Source organism: Dermacentor albipictus, chromosome 9 (assembly GCF_038994185.2).
Source record: "Dermacentor albipictus isolate Rhodes 1998 colony chromosome 9, USDA_Dalb.pri_finalv2, whole genome shotgun sequence".
In the NCBI taxonomy this organism is placed as follows: domain Eukaryota; kingdom Metazoa; phylum Arthropoda; class Arachnida; order Ixodida; family Ixodidae; genus Dermacentor; species Dermacentor albipictus.
The window spans coordinates 85,301,249-85,323,106 of NC_091829.1; the positions used below are offsets into that span (position 1 = coordinate 85,301,249).

Here is a 21,858-nt window from a genome sequence, read left to right on the forward strand (position 1 = left end):
GCAAAATAAAACACCGTTTTCGAGACAAGAGGAAAAAAAATCTGTGGCTTAGCTAAGGTTAAGCCCAGGATGCGAAGCATACTAGCCTTTATTTCAGTTGTTGAACCACTGTTTAGCCCGGTGAACTGCTGTTGCTTGGCTATATTTGGTTCGGCTAGACGAAGAAACAACTCATGCAGGCGAGCGCACGAGCTGAGACCCGGCTATGCAGCTACGCGGCCGCAAGCGAGCGCACGAGTTGAGTCTCCGCTTTTGCAGCTGTTATGACGTCATATGGTAGCTACGCGGCCGCGCGCGGCGCAGCAAGGAAGAGCGTGGTGGTGCGGCTAGTATGCTTCGCATAAAAAAGCGACACTCGGGTCCGAGACGGACGGGCTCAACTCGAGGGAGGGGAAGGGGGAGGAGGAAGGGACGCACGTAGGTAAATAGGGGGCGAGCAGGCGAAACGCGACACGAAACGAGAAAGGCATAGGCGAGGGAAGAGGAAGGAGAGGGCCTGTACCAACACGGGACTACGGAACCAAACAGCGCGTCGCGCCCCGCCGACAACCCCACCGCATAGCGGTCGCGACATGCTGCAGTTGGAGGTGGGAGGGCGGGCCACGTAACCGCACACGACCGCCTCGGGTTTCGCGGTTCTTCCGGGAGGACTGGGGAGGCCTCAGCGTCCCCTCCCCCTCCCCCTTTTTTTTTACTTTGCGAAACACGCGCACTTTCGCCCACGACCTCTTTTCCCGCGCCCTCCTCGAGCGCGCATCTAACCAAGACTGGAGAGAAAAAAAATGGCTGTGGCTTAGCTAAGGTTAAGCCCAGGATGCGAAGCATACTAGCCTTTATTTTAACGCGACAGCGTTAAGGAGCTCGTGTCGCAGAAAAGCCGGTGTCGTCGGCGTCGGCTCAGGCGTGCGGCGCTTGCTCAGGCGCACATTTCGTTGTCGCGCCGAACGCTGCGTTGCTCGACGCGCACCGCGTCCGATGCGGGGCGCGACGCCGCGAGCGACGGCGGGAGTTGGAGCGCCGGTTCTCCTCTGTCGTGACGTCACGGTGTCACGTGATTTCATGGTCACCGCCGCGCCTGAGGAGCTGGGTTGAGCCCTCGTAATATGCTTCGCATAAAAAAGCGTCGGGCTCGAAAACAAGGTGTCGTGTTACTCCCATTTCGTACTGCTTCCTCGTCTTCCTCGCTCGCAGGGAGATCTCATGTGTACACAATCTTTAAGCGTGCTCTTTCTTTCTCTCTCTCTTTGTTAGACACAAGGAAGAAATAATGATATAAAGAAAATACGCCTGGGGATGACGCGTCGCCCTGACATTGGTTACTTACACCTCTGTCGCAGCCGTGACGGTCTTTTAAAAAAAAAAAAGACGAAACCTCGACGCCCTAATTAGTCCACTAATTAATTGGGTTTTTCATTACTCGTCCGCAGGCGCCTCGCTTCAATTTCCCCGGGGCGTCGAAGTTTTAGAAAAAAAATTTTTTTCTAAAGGCCCTTCCTATACAAGAGTGAAATTCGCTGGAATATGAAAAAATATGGGAAGCGACAAACACATGTAGCGAGAACGTGACCCAGCCATGGATAGTACCCCTGATTCCAGAAGAAAACAGCACTGCAGACCGGCCACTCCGGTGACTTTCCGTTTTTTTCGTCCAAGCGGAATAATGGATTAAGCGCTTTCAAGGGCGCCCTGCAAATTCATGTACATTGACTGATACGACTTACTGAGTCGAAGGACAAAAAAAAAATATTTGCGCCGTGGTAGTAAACTATCCCTCTACAATACCAAAAAAAGGAAGAGTTACGGCAGAAGTCATTTCACGACACCGCATCCCTGCGATCAGCATCCAAGCAATCATGCAGCGACCAATGTCACCGCTGAAAACACGTCACGTGTCATGCCACGTCCTTTACAACTTATCAGCCGCGTATACTGCAGCCGCGCTCCTCTCTCGTCCTTCCATCTGGTGCACGCTGTGCCATCTGGCGGCGTGCGCCCGAAGTTTCCCTGCTTTCGCGTGGCCTTCGAGATCGCACCGCGGCGGCGCGCCGGTGCGTGCTATAACGCTCAGAATCACGGTGTACATATATTATGCTTATATTATTATTATGACTTACACCGTAAGAATATTATTCTTACACCGTGCTCAGAATCAATCCTTATATATATATATATATATATATATATAGTTCGCCGAACAACGGGGCATGCATCACTACATAAATAATGACAGCTATAGCGTAGGTGATAGTAACTACGGCACGTGCAAGTGGCCGGACAGAAGTCATTCAAAAAAAAACCTTCGGGGGGAGGGATACAGAGGACGGGGCGTAGAAACTTCAGCCAAGGGCGAGGAACGTAAATTCCTTATCCATTATATGCACTGACTGACTGACTGACTGACTGACTGACTGACTGACTGACTGACTGACTGACTGGCTGGCTGGCTGGCTGGCTGACTGGCTGGCTGACAACCAACTAGCCCAACAACTTACTATTCTAAAGCCAATTAATAAGTTTAGTGAGCCAAAAGATGAAGGATGCAAGAACAACAGATGGGTGGCGACACTTCCTGAGAAGTTCCCGCATCATCTAGCCGTGATGTCATGGATGTTGATGGCGTCTGTTTGGGTCTAACTATTCTTTTCATCGATAAAAACTTACTAAAATGCACTTTAAATGAGCCAGAAACTGAACTTCGCAAGTTTCGAGAACATTTACCGAGTCACAAGGACCCAAGCAAATAAAGAAGCAGCTTTGGAATCTGTGACGTCACACTGACGTACAGTGCGCTGGGGTTTTCGGCGTGAAATTAGAAAAAAAATTGAACTCTGACTTTTAGAGCGCAGCTCTTTGGCGTCCGTTCCTGGGTTTCGCGTCGTCGTCGGCGTTGTCGTCGGCCTCGTAACCAGCTCCGCCCCCCTTTCATCCCCCCAGCGCTAGCAGCGACCGACTGATACCGCTGGATGCCGCTGACGCCGCTAGAGAGTCAAGATAACGTGACTGCATAGAACACCGTCGCCGCCATGCAGAAAGAGGAGGAAAGGGTCCCCCCCCCCTTTTCTTGTGTGGCGGATAGGGTGCTCTTCAGTTGCCGACGCGCCGGTTATTTCACGTAGGCCCCGGCACGTCGACGAATACGTGACCACCTTCCCACGGCTAGACCTGGTTCTTAGCGCTGCGGAAGCGAGGGTATCATATTGTTTGTGTCGGCATCGGCGGCGTTGTCCCTGAAACCAACTCCGCAGCTGGGGTTGACTCACTATCGGCGTCAGCGGCATCAGTCAGTCGCTGCTATCTCTTCTCTCCTCCCTTTATCGTGTTGTCCGCTTGCTGCGCGCGCTTCTGCCCCCATCGTTTGCCGCTGGGTGTACACGCCGCCCCCCTCCCCCCTCTTCCTGCGAGTCTCCGGTTGTCAAAGCGCCGGCTCGAACTTAATTCCTTTCTTCGCTTCTCCTCCAATGCAACCCCTGTGCGGTGGCAATCAGAGAGCCAGATCGGTGGCGGCGGATCTGTATATGTGCACCGCCCGAGCCGAAATTGCCGCTGCCGTTCGCCCTGTGCGGTGGCAATCAGAGAGCCATCGTAACGCGTCCCACGGCTGTGACAACCTCGCGAGGCACTTGTATAGATCTCGTCTTTGAGAATCAAGCATTGGTGTACCAAGTCGAACATATATCAGTCTATTTCTCCGACCACAAAGCTTCCTTCATGACTGTCAAGAACTGTTAGTGGAGTCTTTGTTAAAGGAATACGTGTGAAAAATAAAAAAAAATTCTGTGATAGCGCATACATGTGTTGCTCGATTTCCTTGCCTCAATCTATCGAAAAGGTGAAACAGCTTATTTGCTGCGCTCAAATTTCGCATTAGGAAGTAACGTAATCGTCGGTAATTTTTTTATTTTTCGCTTGTAGCAACCAACTTCTTACCGCGAGATTAACACAAGCAGAGTTTTGAATGAATACGTTATCTGGTGTAGCTTCCACAAAGCAACGAAGGGCTCTCTGTATTAGAGACATCGCAGTGGTGGGCTCTGCATTAATTTTTGACCGCCAGCGTTCCCGGCACACGAGCTTTTTGCATTGCGCCTTCATTGGACTGTAGCCGTCGCGGCAGTCACTCTGACCCACCAGTTGGAGCTTAGCAAGAAACGTCCAAGCCACTGAGCCACCGCGCCGTGTATCAATCAATCAATCAATCAATCAATCAATCAATCAATCAATCAATCAATCAAAGTAAAGCTTCGTTGGTGCACTGTCAAGAAGATGGGAACAAAAATATTAGTTTTTCGAGCTAGTATACGGCGTGACAATCTTTTAAGTTTTTCGAGAGAAGCCCGCGAATACACGCAAAATTGCCGCGCGACTGGCCGCTCGAGGCATTCGCGGGCTACTTTTGCGTCTAGCAAAATATCAGCGTTAATAGCATCAAGATGGCGGCCACTCCCACTATTCCGTAAAATATGATGAACTTTAACACAGTGTACAAGAATACGAAAGACGGAACTACCAAACCTGCGCAATTTGCAGGGAGCAAAATAAATACGAAGGGAAAAATGACCCGAGCGCAGATGAAAATTAACCTCGAAAAGGTCACGGGGGTATCAGGAAGGAAGGAACGGGTGAAGGACGCGGGCGCGTACGCGTGAAGTTAGTGTTTCCTCGTGCTCGCTGTGGTCGTTTCATACGCGTTTTGACATTTAGCCATTCTTTTGCAAGCCACGCGTGCGTGCTGAACACACGCGCCTCAGCGCATTCAATCACTGCAGGGTAAACGAGCCGGGACGCTGTAGGGGTTGGAGTACGGGACGTCGGGATGAAAAACCCAACTTGGGAGGGATTTATTCTACATTATGTACAGAGAGGTGAGCGACATGTAACAGTCGTACAGACATTACGGGCCGGCAGCAACTCGGACGCTGCGGCCCGCGGCAAGAAGTTCGAGAGAGGTGAATAAGGGAATCAGGGAATGTCCCAGAATCCTCAGGTCTCTCTGGAAGGCTTCTTATAAACCCTTCGCGCACTGTAAGTCACGTCATGTTTGACCAATAGGAGAGTCCGCTCCGATGACGCCACTTTCAGCCAATGGTAGGCGCCCGTGTCGCGGCTTTCTGCGGTCTTGCCTCGCAGACTGGCAATGCACTTCGAACGAGGAGAAGGGGAGGGCTGCTCATGCTCCATTGTCGGAGGCCCACCTGCTAATCCCGGCGGCGCACTTGTTGCCTTAAACTTGTTTGCTCGGCCGCTTCTCTGGAATGCACTTTCCTGCTTCTGCATTCCTCAATTAGCTGTGCTGCCATCCGATGTGGTCTGGGGAACTCGAAGTAATCGCAGGAAACAGCTCCATATCTAACAACGCATACAACGGATAGAGGATGATCTTATCACATAACTTTCCTCCCCTTCTTCTTCCTCTGCTTCTTCCTTTTTTTTTGGTCTGTCAAGCTCACGCTTGTTTCATTTCACCCAATTTCCTGTCGACTCTCTCCCCTCCCTCCCTCCCTCCCTCCCTCTCTCTCATAATCTGAGGGTGAACTTTCCACTCAGCTTTCTTTTTTCTTTATTTGCCGCGGTTTGGTTATCTTTCGTGTTCGTTGCAGCGGCCACTGATATATAGAGCGCCACGCGACGGCGGATTCCAGCCCCGGTTTGCCGAATTCCGACGAGAGATTGCGTGCGTGCTTGACTCGAGCTGGAGCTCCGTGCAGGCACACAGCGGCGTGCGCCTGCAGCACACAAGTGTAACTCGGTATGCTCCGTACCTATAGGCGTAGGCGGAGCGCTACATAACTCGCAATGTGGCAGCCCGTTCGTGGGTGATTTCCCCGCTACTTGCGCTGCCAAATAATAATAATAATAATCAATCAATTGTTATTTCACGCGCCCAGGAACAACCCTAAGGTCCAAGTGCTTGCGCAGGGGTAAAAAAAAAAGATACGTTTACAGAGGGAAAGATGTAGTAAAAATTGCAGGCTCTCCTTTTGAAATGCTCTCCTGGCATGACATATGCCTGCAGGTGACGTTGCCGGCTGTTCTCGAATGACGACACGAGGCATGCGCGTGTTTCCGAACGGGCATTAGAGGGTGCCCGACACGGTTTGGACAAACTTAATATGAGACGCTTCACTTAAATTGCGGCGATAATGTTTTACTGTAGCTGTACCTACTCTACGCGTTACAGCTACCCTACTCTACTCAGCTACAGTGAAACATTATCGCCGCAATTTAAGTGAAGCGTCTCATGCTAAGAAAGTTACGGACGATTACAAGGTATACCCTCCTCCATAACCGTGCATTTTCTCCTCTACTCGTTAGCCGAGTGATCGCGGCCACGCTCCGCCTTCACTGGCTGTGCGTCGCGGTGCGACGTCGTGTCGACTTCACTTCCGGTTGTCTTGGAGCCAGCGCCCGAACCCGCTCCAACCTCTCCGCTAGCCGCCTGGACGTCGATCCTCCGCGACAGCTATCCAAGCAGCGCGAGTCGCGAGAGTTCTGTCGCAGCGCGCCCAGCGTGTCCGGTATTCCGGTAATCGCAGGCGAGCCCCTCGAACCATAGTATTACCGTAGTGGTGAAGGCGCTTCAGCGTAAGCGTGATCGGCCTAAGCAGCCTGCACGGTGCAGCCACCTGGTGGCGCAGAGCTTAACCAGCCAAACACAGAGCTACTACTGCAGTAAGCAAGTGTAAAACATTTACAGAAGCAACGTGTTCGCGATTACGCTCCTGCCGGAAATTTACACTAGCAGCAAAGTAGAATACACTTGGTTAATGCTATGTTAGCTCTCGGTTTGTCTGGTTTAGCTCTGTACCAGCTGGGGTGGGGGGCGGGGGAGTATTCTGTAAGAGTCCACCTAGTGGACTGTCCATTGCAGCCGCTGCTGAATGGGTACAGCTGTACGAGCGAGGAGGAGACGAGCGGCTCCAGCCAATCAGAAGTGGTCGAAATGGACAGTCCACTGGATGGACTCCTACAGAATACCTCCCCAGGTGGCTTGCACCGTGCAGGCCGTTCACGTTTCACTTGCGCTTGCGTTTACTAGACGCGCTAATACTCTCTATTGTGGCAGCGATCCCGCGGCGTGAAGTGACAGCCGCAAACGTAGATGCTGACGCCGATCGGATACCGACAGTCCGATGCGCTGCAGCCACTCCGCTCGCATGTTGCCTTGCAGAAGGACACGTTTTTAACGGTGTCGCAGCTTGACACGGCGCTGATCGCTAGATTTGCTGCCCGCAAAGGCAGCAAGGGCGAACCATGGTGCTCGGGAAAATAAAGCTTGAGCCGAACACTGACCTGGCAGCTCGCGTCAACACAGAGAACGTCGTAACACAAGCATACGACACTTGCTGTGTGCCGGAAGTGCTTGAGTGTAGCGATAGAATGTCGTTGTGTATTCTCCTTCTGTTACTTACTATTTTGTAGAAACAAATTAACCGACATTCCAACTATAAAGAACAACATTTGTTCACCATATAGTTGGAACTATTATCGATGACCCGATACGGGTAGCCAATCGGATATCTCGCGCAACTGACGTTAATTGGACTAACCACGTCAATTGGGAAGGGACGGCTGAAAACTCGGGAAAGCGTCGCCGCTGCTAATGTAGCGATAAACATTTCTAATCCTTATAATAAATTATACGCTTATATAACGCGAAGCGCTTGAATGCATCGCTTAATGACCAAAAGGACCTACCCTAGCAACTCAGTAGTCTTGCACAAAACCGTCAAAATCGTTTCATGGTCCTTTAAGTCGAAGCTTTCTGTATTTGATAAAATATTTCAGCATGAGAACAGGGGGAAAATACTCAGATGTAGCGCACATGTTGGAACATATACGTGAACCGAAGCTGTCGTGAGGCAAGTAATTAAATGGTACAGAACGGTTCATGTTGTGCAAGACGCCTTTTGTAGCATAGTGATTTCGTGCATGTCCGGCAAGACAAGACGCAGATACTGACTATGGCCCCTAGAATATTGGTCATACTGACTGACGCCGCTGACGCTGATAGCGAGTCGACTGAAGGTGGCTTTGCGTTTGGGCTTGGGAAGCGCGCACCGTGATCCGATGATATCGAGCCGGCGCTTCGGCAACCGGAGAACACACCGCGTGCGGTCGCCGCCACGGAGGAAGCGGGGGGGGGGAGGGGGGAAGGGGTACACGCTGTGGCGAACGGTGGCGGCTATGCGCTTCGGCTTGGGCAGCAGCACATAATCGAGATCAGGCACCACCGAGCCACCGCTCTGACTGCCGCCGCACATGGGTGGCATTCGAGGAGGAGCGAAGAGAGCAAGGCTCGCGCAGTGCGCGAGAGATGGCAGGAGCGCGCGCAGCTAGAGCGGCGCGCTGGCTCCGGCTACGGAGCTGGTTACGGCGAGGGACGACGGCGTGGCTCGACGGCGACGCGAAACGCAGGAACGGGCGCCAAAGAGCTGCGCTCTAAAACAGAACTCTCCAATCCCGCCATTGGTCAGACAGTTACGTCCGGAACTATATTCCGATGCGCAAGCATGTTCCCTTTGTACACCCCGTGCTTTCGGCAGCGCTGCAAACGACTTGTGAGACGGAAGTATAGAAAGCTACTGAGGCAAGGTGTCGAACCCTCACGCCTTTCTCACTCGGAGCTGTCGGTCCAAACCACTCGACCACGAAATGCGCGGAGCGATGCACGACCGACGGCAGAACTCGTTCCGTGTAGCTTGCACGACGGCGCACTCACCTGGCAGGTCCTGGCGAGGAACCGCCTGTGCCGCACGTGCCGCACGTAGAGGCCGGCTCGCAGCAGCGTGGCCCCGGCGAGCCCCGTGCCGCCGGGGCCCGGGCCGGCCGCCGAGGAGGTCTGGGCCACGGCCATGGCGGCGCGGCTGGCGGACGAGGCTCGGCCGCCGCTCAGGCCGCAGCAGTCGCGGCGGCGGCGACCCGCGGCCCGGCGGGGCGGCGCCGGCACCCTCCGCTCGGCGGCCGTGCTGCTGCTGGTGCTGCGGCTACCACCCTCGGGGCCACGCGCGCCATCCGAGGGGCGAGTCACGAGGCGCCGTCGTCACCCTGCGTGTGGGAGAGAGAGAGACGCGGCACTTGTAGCGACTTACAAGGCGTATAAGGTGCCCGACGAAATGGTGTCACGTAATCAGTCGATCGGTTAGCCAATTTCGGCTAACCGGAACCCTGCCAGAGAGAACGACAGGGCACTGGTTGGTATAATAGTCTCAATGCATGGTACATGATCAGTCAATCCATACACCGAAACCCTGCGAGCGAAAACGACGGACCACTTGTAACGCATTAAGGCGCAAGTGCTGGGCGAGTTGGTACACGATCGGTCAATCAATAAATCACTCAACTCCGTGCCTGTTAACAATGTTTCTGCATATCTTGCGTTATCCGCGATATTACATCGTGTTAAACGCTGTCTGTCGGCTCTGCCCTTCAAGCCCAATGCGGCTTTGGCAGGCCTATTATGTATTAGTGTTGGCGGAATTCCTGTGTCAATAAAGTATTATTATTATTATTATTATTATTATTATTATTATTATTATTATTATTATTATTATTATTATTATTAACTAACCGGAGCACTGCCAGAGAAAACGGCAGGGCACAGTTGACAAATTAAGGCCTCAAAGGTACGTGATCAGTCAATCTGTACACCGGAGCCCTGCTAGAGAAAACGACGGAGCACTTGCAACAAATTGCGGCTATAAGTGCCGTGCGGTTTGGCATATGGCCGATCAATCAAACCGAGGAGACTTGCGGTGGAGAACGACGGCTCTTGTGGAAACAATTATTACTTCAGTGCTGGGTGAGATGGCACATGAGCACAAAAGCAGCACTGGGCCGCGCTACGAGAGACATCGTGTACTAGAGGGATCAGGATTAATTTTGTGCGTCTGGAGTTGTTTAACGTGCACCTATAAGTTTAAGTAAACGAGCGTTCTCGCATTTCATCCCCCTCGAAATGCGGCCGGTAAACAAACCTGAGACCTCGTGCTCAGCCACTGAATCACCGCGGAGGGTCAATCAATCAATCAATCAATCAATCAATCAATCAATCAATCAATCAATCAATCAATCAATCAAAACCTTTTTACAGCTTGTGAAAAAAGTCATACGTGCATATTCGGATGGATATCGTAAATGACTAATCAGCGCGGTCAATGACTAGAAATACTGCCTAAACTGAGTAACAAATGTCAAACAATAACCATACACAATTACCAAGCGTTAACAAAATATTTGCACAATATAAACTACATAATAACGAGCAATAAAAGGTCAATTATGACGAAAATTCGCAAGACAAATACCCATAAAGGACAAGACGCACACGCGAAGGTTGCTGGACAAATAAATGAACTTTATACCCGAAACGAGCAAGGTTCAGCTGTTACTCCAGCAATCGTCCACTGAACCTTCTTTGTCTGTTGCGTATGCGTCTTGTTTCGCTTATTTGAACACAGCACCCGAGGCCGTAGGCAAGGATTTAGTTGCAGTCGGCTGCTCCAGTCGCGGGAAGGTTACAGAGGGCGCAATCAGACTGCGCACAGGCAAGAACTCAAGCTCTGCTTGGGTCTCACCGGGGTTCAAGAGGCTTGCTTGCGCAAGGGGGTTGGGCCGTTAGCGTCCCCTCATCTACAAACTGAAGCGAATAAAGCGCACAAGCAAACCAATGACGAATAACGGGACATGTACCGCATGTCCCAGCTAACGTTAGGTAGCCAAGCTGTTCAACAACAACAAAAAAAGAAAATTAGAAAACACCAGTCCAACATACAATTCTAGGACGTATGGTGTTCGAACAAGAAGGTGTCTAGCCTTCGCCAGGGAACATGCACAACTCCTCTCGATGAAACGTCAACTTCAGCGACAGACATTTCCTGTTCGACAACTGCTGATTTTCGCGGATATGTCACACAATCGAAACGTGTCAGAGCTTTCACTCCAAACAATTTAAGAAGAAAGGAGAACAGCCCACTCCCTTCGGATGCATCGATCCTCTTACCGCAAATCTCCGCTCGGGCCTTGCTCTCACAGTTGGAGGGGGTTCGGGGCGAACACGGGGCGAAGTGGAGCCAAGCTCACGCGGGGGGCTTCACAGCAGAGCACGTATTCCAAGGGGTCCCTCTCGCGACGATCCGCTTCGAACGGATCCCGTAATGACCGGTCATCCACCGTGCTTGGACGCATCGCCCGCTCCCGAACAGCGGACTCCTACGAAACGACGGCTTCGCGTACACGCGCGCGACGTACCACAACTACCGCTGCTGCTACTACCAAGGACACGACTGGCGCCCGCGGACGAAACCGCGCTTCCCCGGCCGAACAGCAAGGAAGAACTCGGCTACCCTTGAACGGCCTTCGCCGGTCGGGAGGCAAACTGCCGCGGGCAGAGGGAGAGGGCATAGCAAAGAAGAAAGAAATGTAAGTGAGAATGGCATAGAGGAGTGGGCGGGAGAAGGGGGTGGGCGGGAGAGGGCAGTTCGGTGGTCTACCGGCGCCCCGGCGTCCAAACAGAACGCGCCACCGGGCAGGTAAAAAAGCGTGCCTGCGAGCTGCCCACCCCCGTGCGCGCGGACTCGCTCTCAGAAGCCGGACGGCGGCGTGCCCGCAGGGTTGCGCTCCTTCAAAAACGCAAGCGGGCTTCCCCGTCTTTCTTTCTTTCTTTCTTTCTTTCTTTCTTTCTTTCTTTCTTTCTTTCTTTCTTTCTCAGTGGAAATGACCGCGAGACCCCGCAGTGCACAGTGAAAGACACCGCTACTATTCACGGCGTCCTTCCTCTTCTCAACGGCGGCAGCTACCGCTTACACAGGAGAAAGTATTTGGGCGCTTTTCTGAAGGCTGAAAGAGCCAACCCGGGCGCCGACTGCAAACACACCCATGACCAAAGGTATGCGGATCAGGGGGTAGGGGGTAGGAAGGGGGTGATCTGAGCAAAAAAAAAAAAATCGAAGTTTTACGATGCCCTAGCACTCAACTTGAAACTAAAGGTTGCAATTAAAACTTGGAACAGCAAGCATCTCGGTTAATTATAAGAGATTCGCTCTTTCTATCATTTTTTTTCTTTCATTGTTCGCGCAGCCCTTTGTCCATATACTTTTGATCGTAGGTGCACAGACAGGATGGAACGTGGGTTTGTACGCCATTGTGAAGTTGGGTAGGGTGAGGGAGCGGGGGGGGGGGGGGAGGCGAAGTGATTTCTCTCTACATACACGATAGCGGAAGATTTCTGAAAAAAACAACAACAATAATAAAGCACCGAGGACCTGCGGAACACATCGCCAGCGCGCCCTCGCCAATGCGGGAGTCGCGTTCGATCTTCTCAATACGCTCCGCGCCGCAATGAAATCATGAACAATTAATTACACTCGCAGGAATGAAGGGCAACTCACCGGATATATAGTTCCCATGATAGAGAGGTTTAGCTGTGCGTTTACAGCTCCACTTCGCCCAGACAGGTGTATCCTATAACTTGGGATACACCTAAGGTTAGGTTAGGTTAGGTTAGGTTATAACCGCTCAGAGGGGACACCAGTGCGCGCGCACGCGCAGAACGTTCACGCCAACAGCGAAATGTGGAACACTGGCTGCCGCTACAGAGCCGATTAATCGGAGCGCGCGCTGTGGACTCGGCTGTCAACTTGGCTTCCGCGTCGTTCTGCAGCGAAGCTGGCTGCGTGTCGCTAGCTTATCTGGGAGCTTATCAAAAGCAGAGGGGGCGGGGGGGGGGGGGAGAAAAGAAGAAAAGAAAGAGAAGGCAGGGACGTTAACGCGAAAAGCGTCTGGCTGGCTTCCTTTGAGGCTGGGCGGCGAGTTCGCGCAGGCGCGCGGCGTCCGATATGGCGTGGCAGACGGACGAGCAAGCCGCGGAACGAGCTTCAAAACGTCACGAGCGTCCTGCCTCCCACAACGTCACCACCTTTCAGCGTCGCGAAGGCCATGGTGACTTTGTCGTGACGTCTCACACTACTCAAGTTCTTTTATGCAAACAACATTTCAGTGTTGCTTTCTAGTACAAGTGTATTTTCCGTGAGCGGAAATGAAGGTGAACATTGCTTCCGTTTCTCATCGATGTGGGACTCCGTTTGAGCATTACGGTGTTTAAGCGAAAACACCGGCGTCTATGCCGCATATTCGTTTTCTCTCTCTCCTTCTCTCTCTCTTTCTCATTTCTCATCACTCGAGTAGCAAGAAAAAGGAGCGCGGTTCGGAACAGCTCTCTCTCTCTCTCTCTTCTCCACGCGCTTTTGCCTTCATCAGTGGTCGACCTGAGTGCCCCGGACGCTGGCCTGCGTGGGGTTGCGAAATTTTCGCCGCACGTCTTCGAACCAGAGAGACGTGCACGTATGCACGCGTGGGCGGGCGGGGCGGGCGGGGAGGCGGGCGGGGAGGGCGGGGAGATAGATCTATCTATCTATCTATCTATCTATCTATCTATCTATCTATTTGATGAATCGTCGGGAGGTTTGCCTGGCAGCATACAAATCATGCTGCTCTAGATGGGAATGTCGAGAACAGGAAATCATCCGCACAGTACACATCCGGGCACCCAACATACGCAAAACACACCGCAGCACGCAACGTACACAGTATAGAGTACCTCCTTTGAGACGTGTTCTTTCTCCGCGTGCGACGCACAGGCGGCGCTATATAGTGCACGAGACCATGCGTGTGCGTAAATGGTCACACACATATATGTATGTACATTAAACTTATTGCTCACAACAGTTTCTTTTCCTTAGTGGATATACTTGCTTGTTGGCTAGAGGCAAAGGTCAAGGCAAGATGCACTTTTATGCGTACATAAAACCGCTAGGTCGTATTGTATGGCAAAGCCAATGAAAAGTCCGGAAAAAGCATATAATGGCACCGCCAAGGGCGAATTTTCCACTGTATTTGGCTGCATGCCAATACTTTGGATACGCGCGAAAACGTACAATAACTGAAAAGTAGGTATCCATTCAAAATGGTTCATTGGCACTGCCAACGTCATGACTGCGCAAGCGGGATAGTCAGCGTCGGCCCAATGGTGTTCCACTGCAGCGTTGTTTGCGGAATTCCAACGTAGGACCAATATTCCTGCCAGTTTCATCCGATATCGGGCGAAGTCTGGCTCAATGCTGGCGTGGGCTTGGACCAATTAAGTACGCGTCGTCGCTCAAGGCATTGTACAGTATGCGATGTATATTTAGCGCATACGTTAGGACGGTTCTTTCTAGTCGACAATTCGCAATGATGTTTGATGCGCGCCGACAGTTACTGCTCTCTTGCGTTTAGGTGAAGAAAAAAGGAGATTGCTCGAAACTTTACAACGATAAAAGAGTAACAAATAAAGCCACAAGACACGGATGAGCACCCAAAGCACGAATATTATGTTGAATTCCAATGGCGGAGTCGGAGCAAGTTTTATGCGAAGCATATTACGAGAGCTCAACCCAGCTCCTTAGGCGCGGCGGTGTTGCCATGAAACCACGTGACACCGTGACGTCACGACAGAGGAGAAGTGGCTTTGGCTCAACTCTTGCAAGACGGGCTGGGTGGGAATCGAACCAGGGTCTGCGGAGTGTGGGACGGAGACGCTACCACTGAGCCACGAGTACGATGCTTCAAAGCGGTACAAAAGCGCCTCTAGTGAATGCGGTGTTGCCTTAGAAACGAGCTGTTTCTAAGGCGTGCGTCTCTTGCTCAGGCGCACATTTCGTTGCCGCGCCGAACGCTGCTTTGCTCGACGCTCACCGCGTCCAATGCGGGGCGCGTAGTCGCTGCCCTGTAGCCCATTGTCTTACACCCCTTGGCGGGTCGACGGGAACGCTGTCGCGTTCCACTCTTGAAGGCGAAGCAGTAATGCATGAGTTGTTTCTTCGTCTAGCCGAACCAAATATAGCCAAGCAACAGCAGTTCACCAGGCTAAACAGTGGTTCAACAATTAAAATAAAGGCTAGTATGCTTCGCATCCTGGGCTTAACCTTACCTAAGCCACAGCCATTTTTTTTCTGCTCGTTTCGGAGCAAGTTTGTTCCAATGGCAGAGTGAGGGCGGGAGTAAGGTGTTCCAGTGAGAAAGTCGGAAGGGATTCAGAGCGGGAATCACTCCGTGGAGCAGAAAGAGCTGCTCCGCCAAAATCGGCGGAGTGGACCGGAACTCTGCCTGACGTATTTCCTTTACTGCGTTTTTCTGCTGGGAGGCGCCACCGGTCACGACTCGCGAGGAAGCAAAAGCTGCTGCACGCTTGGCGAGATATCCATTCCGCACTTTTAAATAAACAACAGGTGAACGGCGCTGAAGAGACAAGTGACCGGTGCGGCGGTGCTGGGAGCAAACAGCGGAAGGAAATGACAACACGCAAGGCATCCTGGGTAACTCGGTGATAGACCTTCCGTTTCCGCCTTGCTCCGGCGGCGCAGGTTGTGTTCCACTCGCGGATCTGGAGGGGTTGCTCTGCGCCAGAGTCGAGTGCTCGCTCGCAGAGTCCGTCGGCTGCTCCGACTCCGCCATTGGAATTCAACATTAGACAAAAAATTTGAAGGACGCTCCAACTTCGCCTACAAGAGTGGAACGCGATTGCGTTCAAAGACCCGGCCCTTACTGCTTTTCGTGCTTCCCGGAAACTGCAGCTGATGTAACCGTAACGCTTACCGGAAAACGCTGGCTGCGAACGCTATGCACGAAGGCGAGCTTCCTGGTAGAAACGCGGCCTCTTGCGTGGGTCGATCTCCTATTAATGTATCGCACTCTTAATATTTCACTCTCAGAAGAGCTAACATAAAGGACATGCGCTGTCGGTTTTCTTTTCTTGTTAAATTACATTTGTTTGTGGGCTGCCGTTCTCAAAATTCTGAGGAATAACTTTGTAAAGAATGAAAGAGAAAGCATGAGCAACTTTGGTTGCAGAGAAGTGGTTGGGTATGCGCGGTTCGGGATTTGTTTAGAAATTATTTTATTGCCGAAGCGACGTTTAACATGTAAAAGCAGAATTCGTTTTTTTTTTCGGTAGCCACTACACCAAACTTGACCAGGTTGGTTACATTTAAAAGAAAAACTTAAAACTAGAGATTGTTGGTTTCGCATTTTCACTGAAGGTTGACAAAAATGGCAAATTTTAGAAAACGAAACTATGAAGTTTACAACTCTAACTCAGCAATGAAAACTTATATCACAGTTCTGTGAATTGCATATCACAGTACATCTAAAGCGGACAAAATTACACATGAATCTCATGTGTTACGATGTTACGCATGAATCTAAAAAAATTGTGTAATATGTAAATACAGCTTTTGAAGACCCCTTGTACACAACGTAACAAATTCGCGTAATATATAAAATGACGTATGAAATTTGTCGGCTTTCAATGATCTAGTGGATGCTGCTTACAGAACCGCGATATCTACTTTTTGGTGCAGAGCTATTAATTTGTAAGCTTCGTGCTTCTATTCTTTTTCAGACCATCGAAATTTAAAAAAAAAGATCCTCTTAACAAAATTCAGACCCTCAATGGAAATTCTGCTTCCAACAGTCACTAGAACTTAACTTTGTCTCTCAAATGCAACAAATTTCAAATCGGTGCGGGGATTATCTCAGAAAAACGTTTTTGCGTTTTACACGTACTTGAATGGGCCGCGTCGGAGTTGGGGCCCGAGCTAAAGCTTCCTCTTAACGCTATCGCGTTAAAAATCCGTGTGCTAGTGCTACTCGTCATTCCTACGTATACAGCCAAACGATCGCACGGTCCAGAGTTTCCTCTACTACAACGAACTCGCAACGGCGCGGCAGGGCCAACGCTCCCGAAGTCGCCAAACAGTTCCTTTGAAGGCGCCGCAGCAGCCGAGGTTGAGAGACGCGGAAACAGGGGGAATCCTTTCTTTCTCCAACGCCTCCGAGCAAAACGCGCGAAAAAAAAAATAAAGAAAGAAAGGAAGAAAAAGAAAACGGCGCCGAGCGAATTGGGGGAAGCCAGAGATGCTCGGAAGCCGCGGCGCAGTTGTACGGGCCGACGACGGTTTGCTGCCGACGCCGGCAACACAAAGGAGCCGGGAATCTGGGAGCTGCACGCACACACACAGCGCTCACGCTTTCACTGCTCTCGCGCCACACACGCTGCCGCTGGCGAGCGAGCTAGCACGCGCGCGGGCGCTTATCGCGTTACGGCCGGCGACGCCGAACGAACATGCCTGCCTCCTCGGCGCAGAAAGAAGCTGCAGCTACCTCGGGGAGAAGACGGCTGCGACGAAGCAGCCTGGCGCACGGGTGGTCGACGCGGGGGAGAAGGGGGGAGGAGGGGGGGGGGGCGAATTCTGGATCCCGTCACCGGGTGGGAGAGAGACGGACCGTGGGTCCAGCGAGCAATGACTGCCCGGAGGCGATAACGAGTTGGGCAGCAGCGGCGGCAGTAATAGTTGTAGTAGTGGTAGCGTTCCCACCATCGTCGTATTATCCGGGGAGGAAGCGAGCGATGTGGCGGGATGTGTGTGTGTGTGTGTTGCAACATACACTGAAGCCATCGTCGAAGAAATGGGCGAATAGTAGAGGAAAGGGAGAAATAAATACAAACAACGAAGTTTGTGTCGCTTCATCCCTTGCTTCCTCGTCTCTGATACGACGCGCTTCTGCCGACTGCCGACTGCCCCTCCCCCCGAAAGGCTACCTACAGCTCGAGGAGACGTGAGTTTCGGGAACGCGCGGATCAACTACAATAGGAGCACGCGGCAATAGAACTGCGAACTGAACAACTTGTTATTACATGTCTGCGAGAAGGCTGCAGAGAGAGATATATAGAAGTAGAGACAGAGAGGTTAATCAGCGAGACGATATCCCCGGTTGGCTACCTTGTGCAGGAAAAAAGAAAGAAGAAAAGGTACACAATAAATTAGAGAAGACAAAGAAACTATACGAGTGACTCGGACTCTGTGAGGCGCTATCACCGAGACAGTATGTCAAGCCGCCACACAGGGCTGGTCGCACAATCCGGAAGACGAAACAATGCGCGCCTGCGTTTGTGTGCGGGCGGGAGCGAGAGACTGACCGAGGCAGTAAACTGAATTACGGCTCAGTTAAGCATTTTTCTCATCACCGGACGTCAGGCACCGACCTGCGCTATACTGAGTGCGCAGTGGACGCCGACTAACAAAAGAAGAGGATTCTCTCGCCTCACGTGGCATCCAAACTGGCGCGCACGTGCAATTTGCCCTGTCGTAAATCCAGCCTGCCGCGAAACGAAAGTGCCCCGTGAGAAACATCCTGGTGCACGCTTCAGAGCACGTGAATAACGCGGGCTTCTTTCTGACTAGGAAGTCCCCAGAATGAAGCACGGCGCTCCTTTCGCATATACAAGCAGTTACACTTAGGCAATTACAAACAGAGTCTTATTATTCACCTGCACAAATAAAGGAATGGTATGACATTGCAGACATGAATATTACGTGCAAAGCATGCAAAAAGGAGATATATGTACGCTTGAACATATGCTCTGGGAGTGTGGGTCGCTCGGCCCTGGCATTTCCCGGAATCGGTTCTTAGGAATGATCAGATCCTCAGATCATATCCCTCAAGTCCTGGCTGTCCAGTACGCCCGTGATAGGGCTAGGAGGCTTGACCTCCCTGTCCCAACATGGGACTAGCCAGGCAGGTGGCAACATTTTGTGCAGGACAAGAATATAAAGTTTTTTCCTCCTCCTCCGCCTCCTCCTCTTTCGTGACAGCGTACAGCGGCACTATAGGCGGCAGCACAAGTTAACGTCCGTTTCACGATTCTGGATATACAGCCGAACGCGGTTATGACGAACGGGCTTATGCGCAAGCAAAACACAGTTTGTTATATCAGGTATACTCCGTATACTTAAACTCGCCAACGACTAACTTGAACAAACTTTTGCGATGCATTCATTATATAAGGATTTGTTACTTCCGTACGGAAAATAAGCGAGATTAATTTGTTGAATACGAAACTGCGCGTAGCAGGCACTAATTTTTTGCCTGTGCCTTGAAATATTTCTCGATGTCATTGAGATTGGCGTTTTTCATATGCGCGACAAAGAGTAGACATTTAAAAATAAATAAATTCCGGATTTCTTTTTCATTCGCTTGCATCGCCACGTGGCATAATTTCAAAATGAAACTACATATCAGCGTATAGCCTTGTTTCGCGCAGACAGTGCAAAAGTGGCTTATAGAACGTGTCCACCGTCAGCCACCGTTCATAGTCTTCAGGTCGGTCTGAAGTTCAGTGAGGTTTTACGCGCCGAAAACCACCATCTGATAACGAGAGAGAGAGAGAGAGAGATAGAGAGAGAGAGAAGGGAAGACGGAAAGGCAGGGAGGTTAACCAGACTGAGTCCACTTTGCTACAAGACTCAGTCGTACGCCGCATAGCGGGGGACTCCGGATTGATTTTTGACCATGGCTGGAGTTTTTTAACGTGCATCTAAGCGTAAGTACGCGAGCGCGTTTGTTACATTTTACGCCGGTCAAAATGCGGCTGCCTGCGGTAGAGATTGAACCAGCGACCTCTAGTTCGATCAGCAGCGCGAGATGTGTACACCTCCTCCAGTACACTTTTCTTTATGGCTTTATCGCGCCGGTATGTAGCGGACGCCTCGAGTTCGATATAGCAAACGTAGATTTCGTTATACGGGGCTTATCAAGCGTCGCGCGTTCGATGTAGAAAATTATTCGCTTTATCCGGGTTCGCTATATCCGGGTTCGATTGTAGTGCAGTACGGTAATACACGGCTTCCAGACGCGTACCGCAGCCCGTTTGGTACCGGTTACGATGTTTCAGGGCCGCTTGCAAGAAGCCTTTCGCTTGTGGGTGAAGTTATCTATATATATAGGCGCGGAAAATAACCCCATTCAGTCGCGAATTATGATTGACTGGTGATAAATGTGTGAAATTTATATAATTTCCTGCCAAGGTGCTGGAGACTCTATAGAGAAATCAAGTCAACGTGGTAGAATGGCTGTTCGTGCATTGTATAGTGAGTCCTCACAATTACGGAGAAAATGAATACGTACTTATTGTACAGTCCGCTACGCTACGTTTCTTTTCATAGAAATAATCGAATCGCCTGCTCAAATTATACGCACAAGTACTGGCTGCAATCATTAGCAGAGAGGAAAAAAAATCCTTCATTCGGGATCTCTATCGAGCCGTCCCACCTCAAGCGGTCGTTCAAACACGGTAGCGCCTGATAGTGCAAAGCGGTCGTCTGAATCGATACCACTAAATAATGGCGGCACTTTAGGTAAGCAGAATGCTCGTTAATTAACTTAGCACCAAAAAAAAAGAAAGAAAAACACGATCCCAGAGAGGGGCCGACATAAAGACAGGACGAGCGCATAAAATATTTCGCTTGCGCTGCCACGTGGCGTAACTTCAAAAATGCTCAATTTAGATGCCCAATTTGAGTGATCAATTTAGAATATTCAATTTACCATAAGCTTATAATGCCCACGGTCTGTTTCTTGCTGCCACTACGCAGAAATGTCAAAAAATAAGGTGCGTACACAAATTCACACGCAGTGAGCTGAAGTGGATAAAAATTCCTATAGCGTTAGTGGCCCCGCAGTTATCACTTGACCACGGCTGCTCCGTACAAAATCTTGTACAGCGGAAGAAAACGTGTTAAACGATTCATCGATCGAACGCGGGGGCTAGCTCGTGTCGAGCGAGGAAGTTATGGCAGCTGAAAGCGTGAAACACAAATTAATGCGACGCAAATTCGTGAAATCGATAAACACTGAAACAAACGAGTTCCTAGCGAGCTTTCATTAAAAGAAAAAAAATGAAGCCCTGTGGCATTATATTGTATACTACTTGGGACAGTCAATCGTTCTGTCAGAAGTGGTAACGTATAGGCCCATGTCTGTGGGTGCATGCATTGACTTCTTATTTCGTGCCGCCTTAATCTTCTTTCATCATCTACAGGGTGTTTATTTCTTTAGCCGCACCATATTAAAAAAACGTTTGCCTGTGGCAGTTGGCAGAATTCTAACCTTCGATATAAATTATTCGATGAGGCGGTCATTACTTCTACGAGAAATCAAGAATGTTTAATTGAATAATTAACGTCATTACGCCAATTACAATTCGGATTAATTGCGTTGCGGTACATATCTCAATCTACGAATATTAGCCGCTGACACCGTTCGCGTGGTACATCCACTTGGAACGAATTCTCGGGATAACGCCAGTTTCGAGCTATTCATTTTGAAAGAGTTCGACGGAATGCAGTGGCTTTCCAATTACTTTTGTGCTTGAATGCATAAAACAGCGTTTTCTTAAGAAAGGTAACTAGAACAACAGTGCATTTTTTTTATTGAAATGAAAATAAAAGAAAGAGACGTAGTCACCTTATAATGGTGACGGCTACTCCTTTTCTCATAGCAGAAACAACGATATAAAAAAAATATGTTGGGAAATGAAAAAAAAAGAAAGAGAAATCACTTTACAGGGTGAGAAAGCCACAGCACAGTCCTATACGAACATCACAGTGCAAAAGTCAAATGCAAATTGCACCACAATGAGTTCATAAACAGTCACAAACACACACAAACGGCCATGATGTAGACTTCGGTGAGCATATAAACAGACGAGGGCTAACAGTGTTAAAATAATTCCCGCACAACAACAAAAAACGTATAACACGTAATGTACAAGCACTAATAATTACGCACAACAACAAAAATGTATAACACGTAATGTACATGCACTAATAACTACAAATAATAGAAGAATGTTTTAGTGACATCGTGTGATTGTTCAGTGCAATGCCTAGTATTTGGTGAGGATGCCTGTGTCTTCATAAAAATGTTCAATCACGTTCAATGCTTTTCGCTGTGCTATTTTCGATGGCCATGGGCCCAACAGTT

The 21,858-nt window shown here is 50.3% G+C and overlaps 1 protein-coding gene across 6 annotated transcripts in view; it reads right to left on the reverse strand.

Moving 5' to 3' along the window:
* LOC139049464 (protein O-linked-mannose beta-1,2-N-acetylglucosaminyltransferase 1-like) overlaps positions 1-21,858 on the reverse strand; it is a 533,721-nt gene that overhangs the window by 25,114 nt on the left and 486,749 nt on the right. For 5 of the 6 annotated variants that reach the window (XM_070524938.1, XM_070524940.1, XM_070524941.1 and 2 more), the window contains one exon: positions 8,720-9,045. In XM_070524938.1, the coding sequence (XP_070381039.1) occupies positions 8,720-8,854 (135 nt within the window). In that variant the 5' untranslated portion in view covers positions 8,855-9,045. Of the gene's footprint in view, positions 1-8,719; positions 9,046-10,999; positions 11,019-21,858 lie in introns of those variants that run through there. The other variant, XM_070524942.1, reaches the window with a different exon arrangement.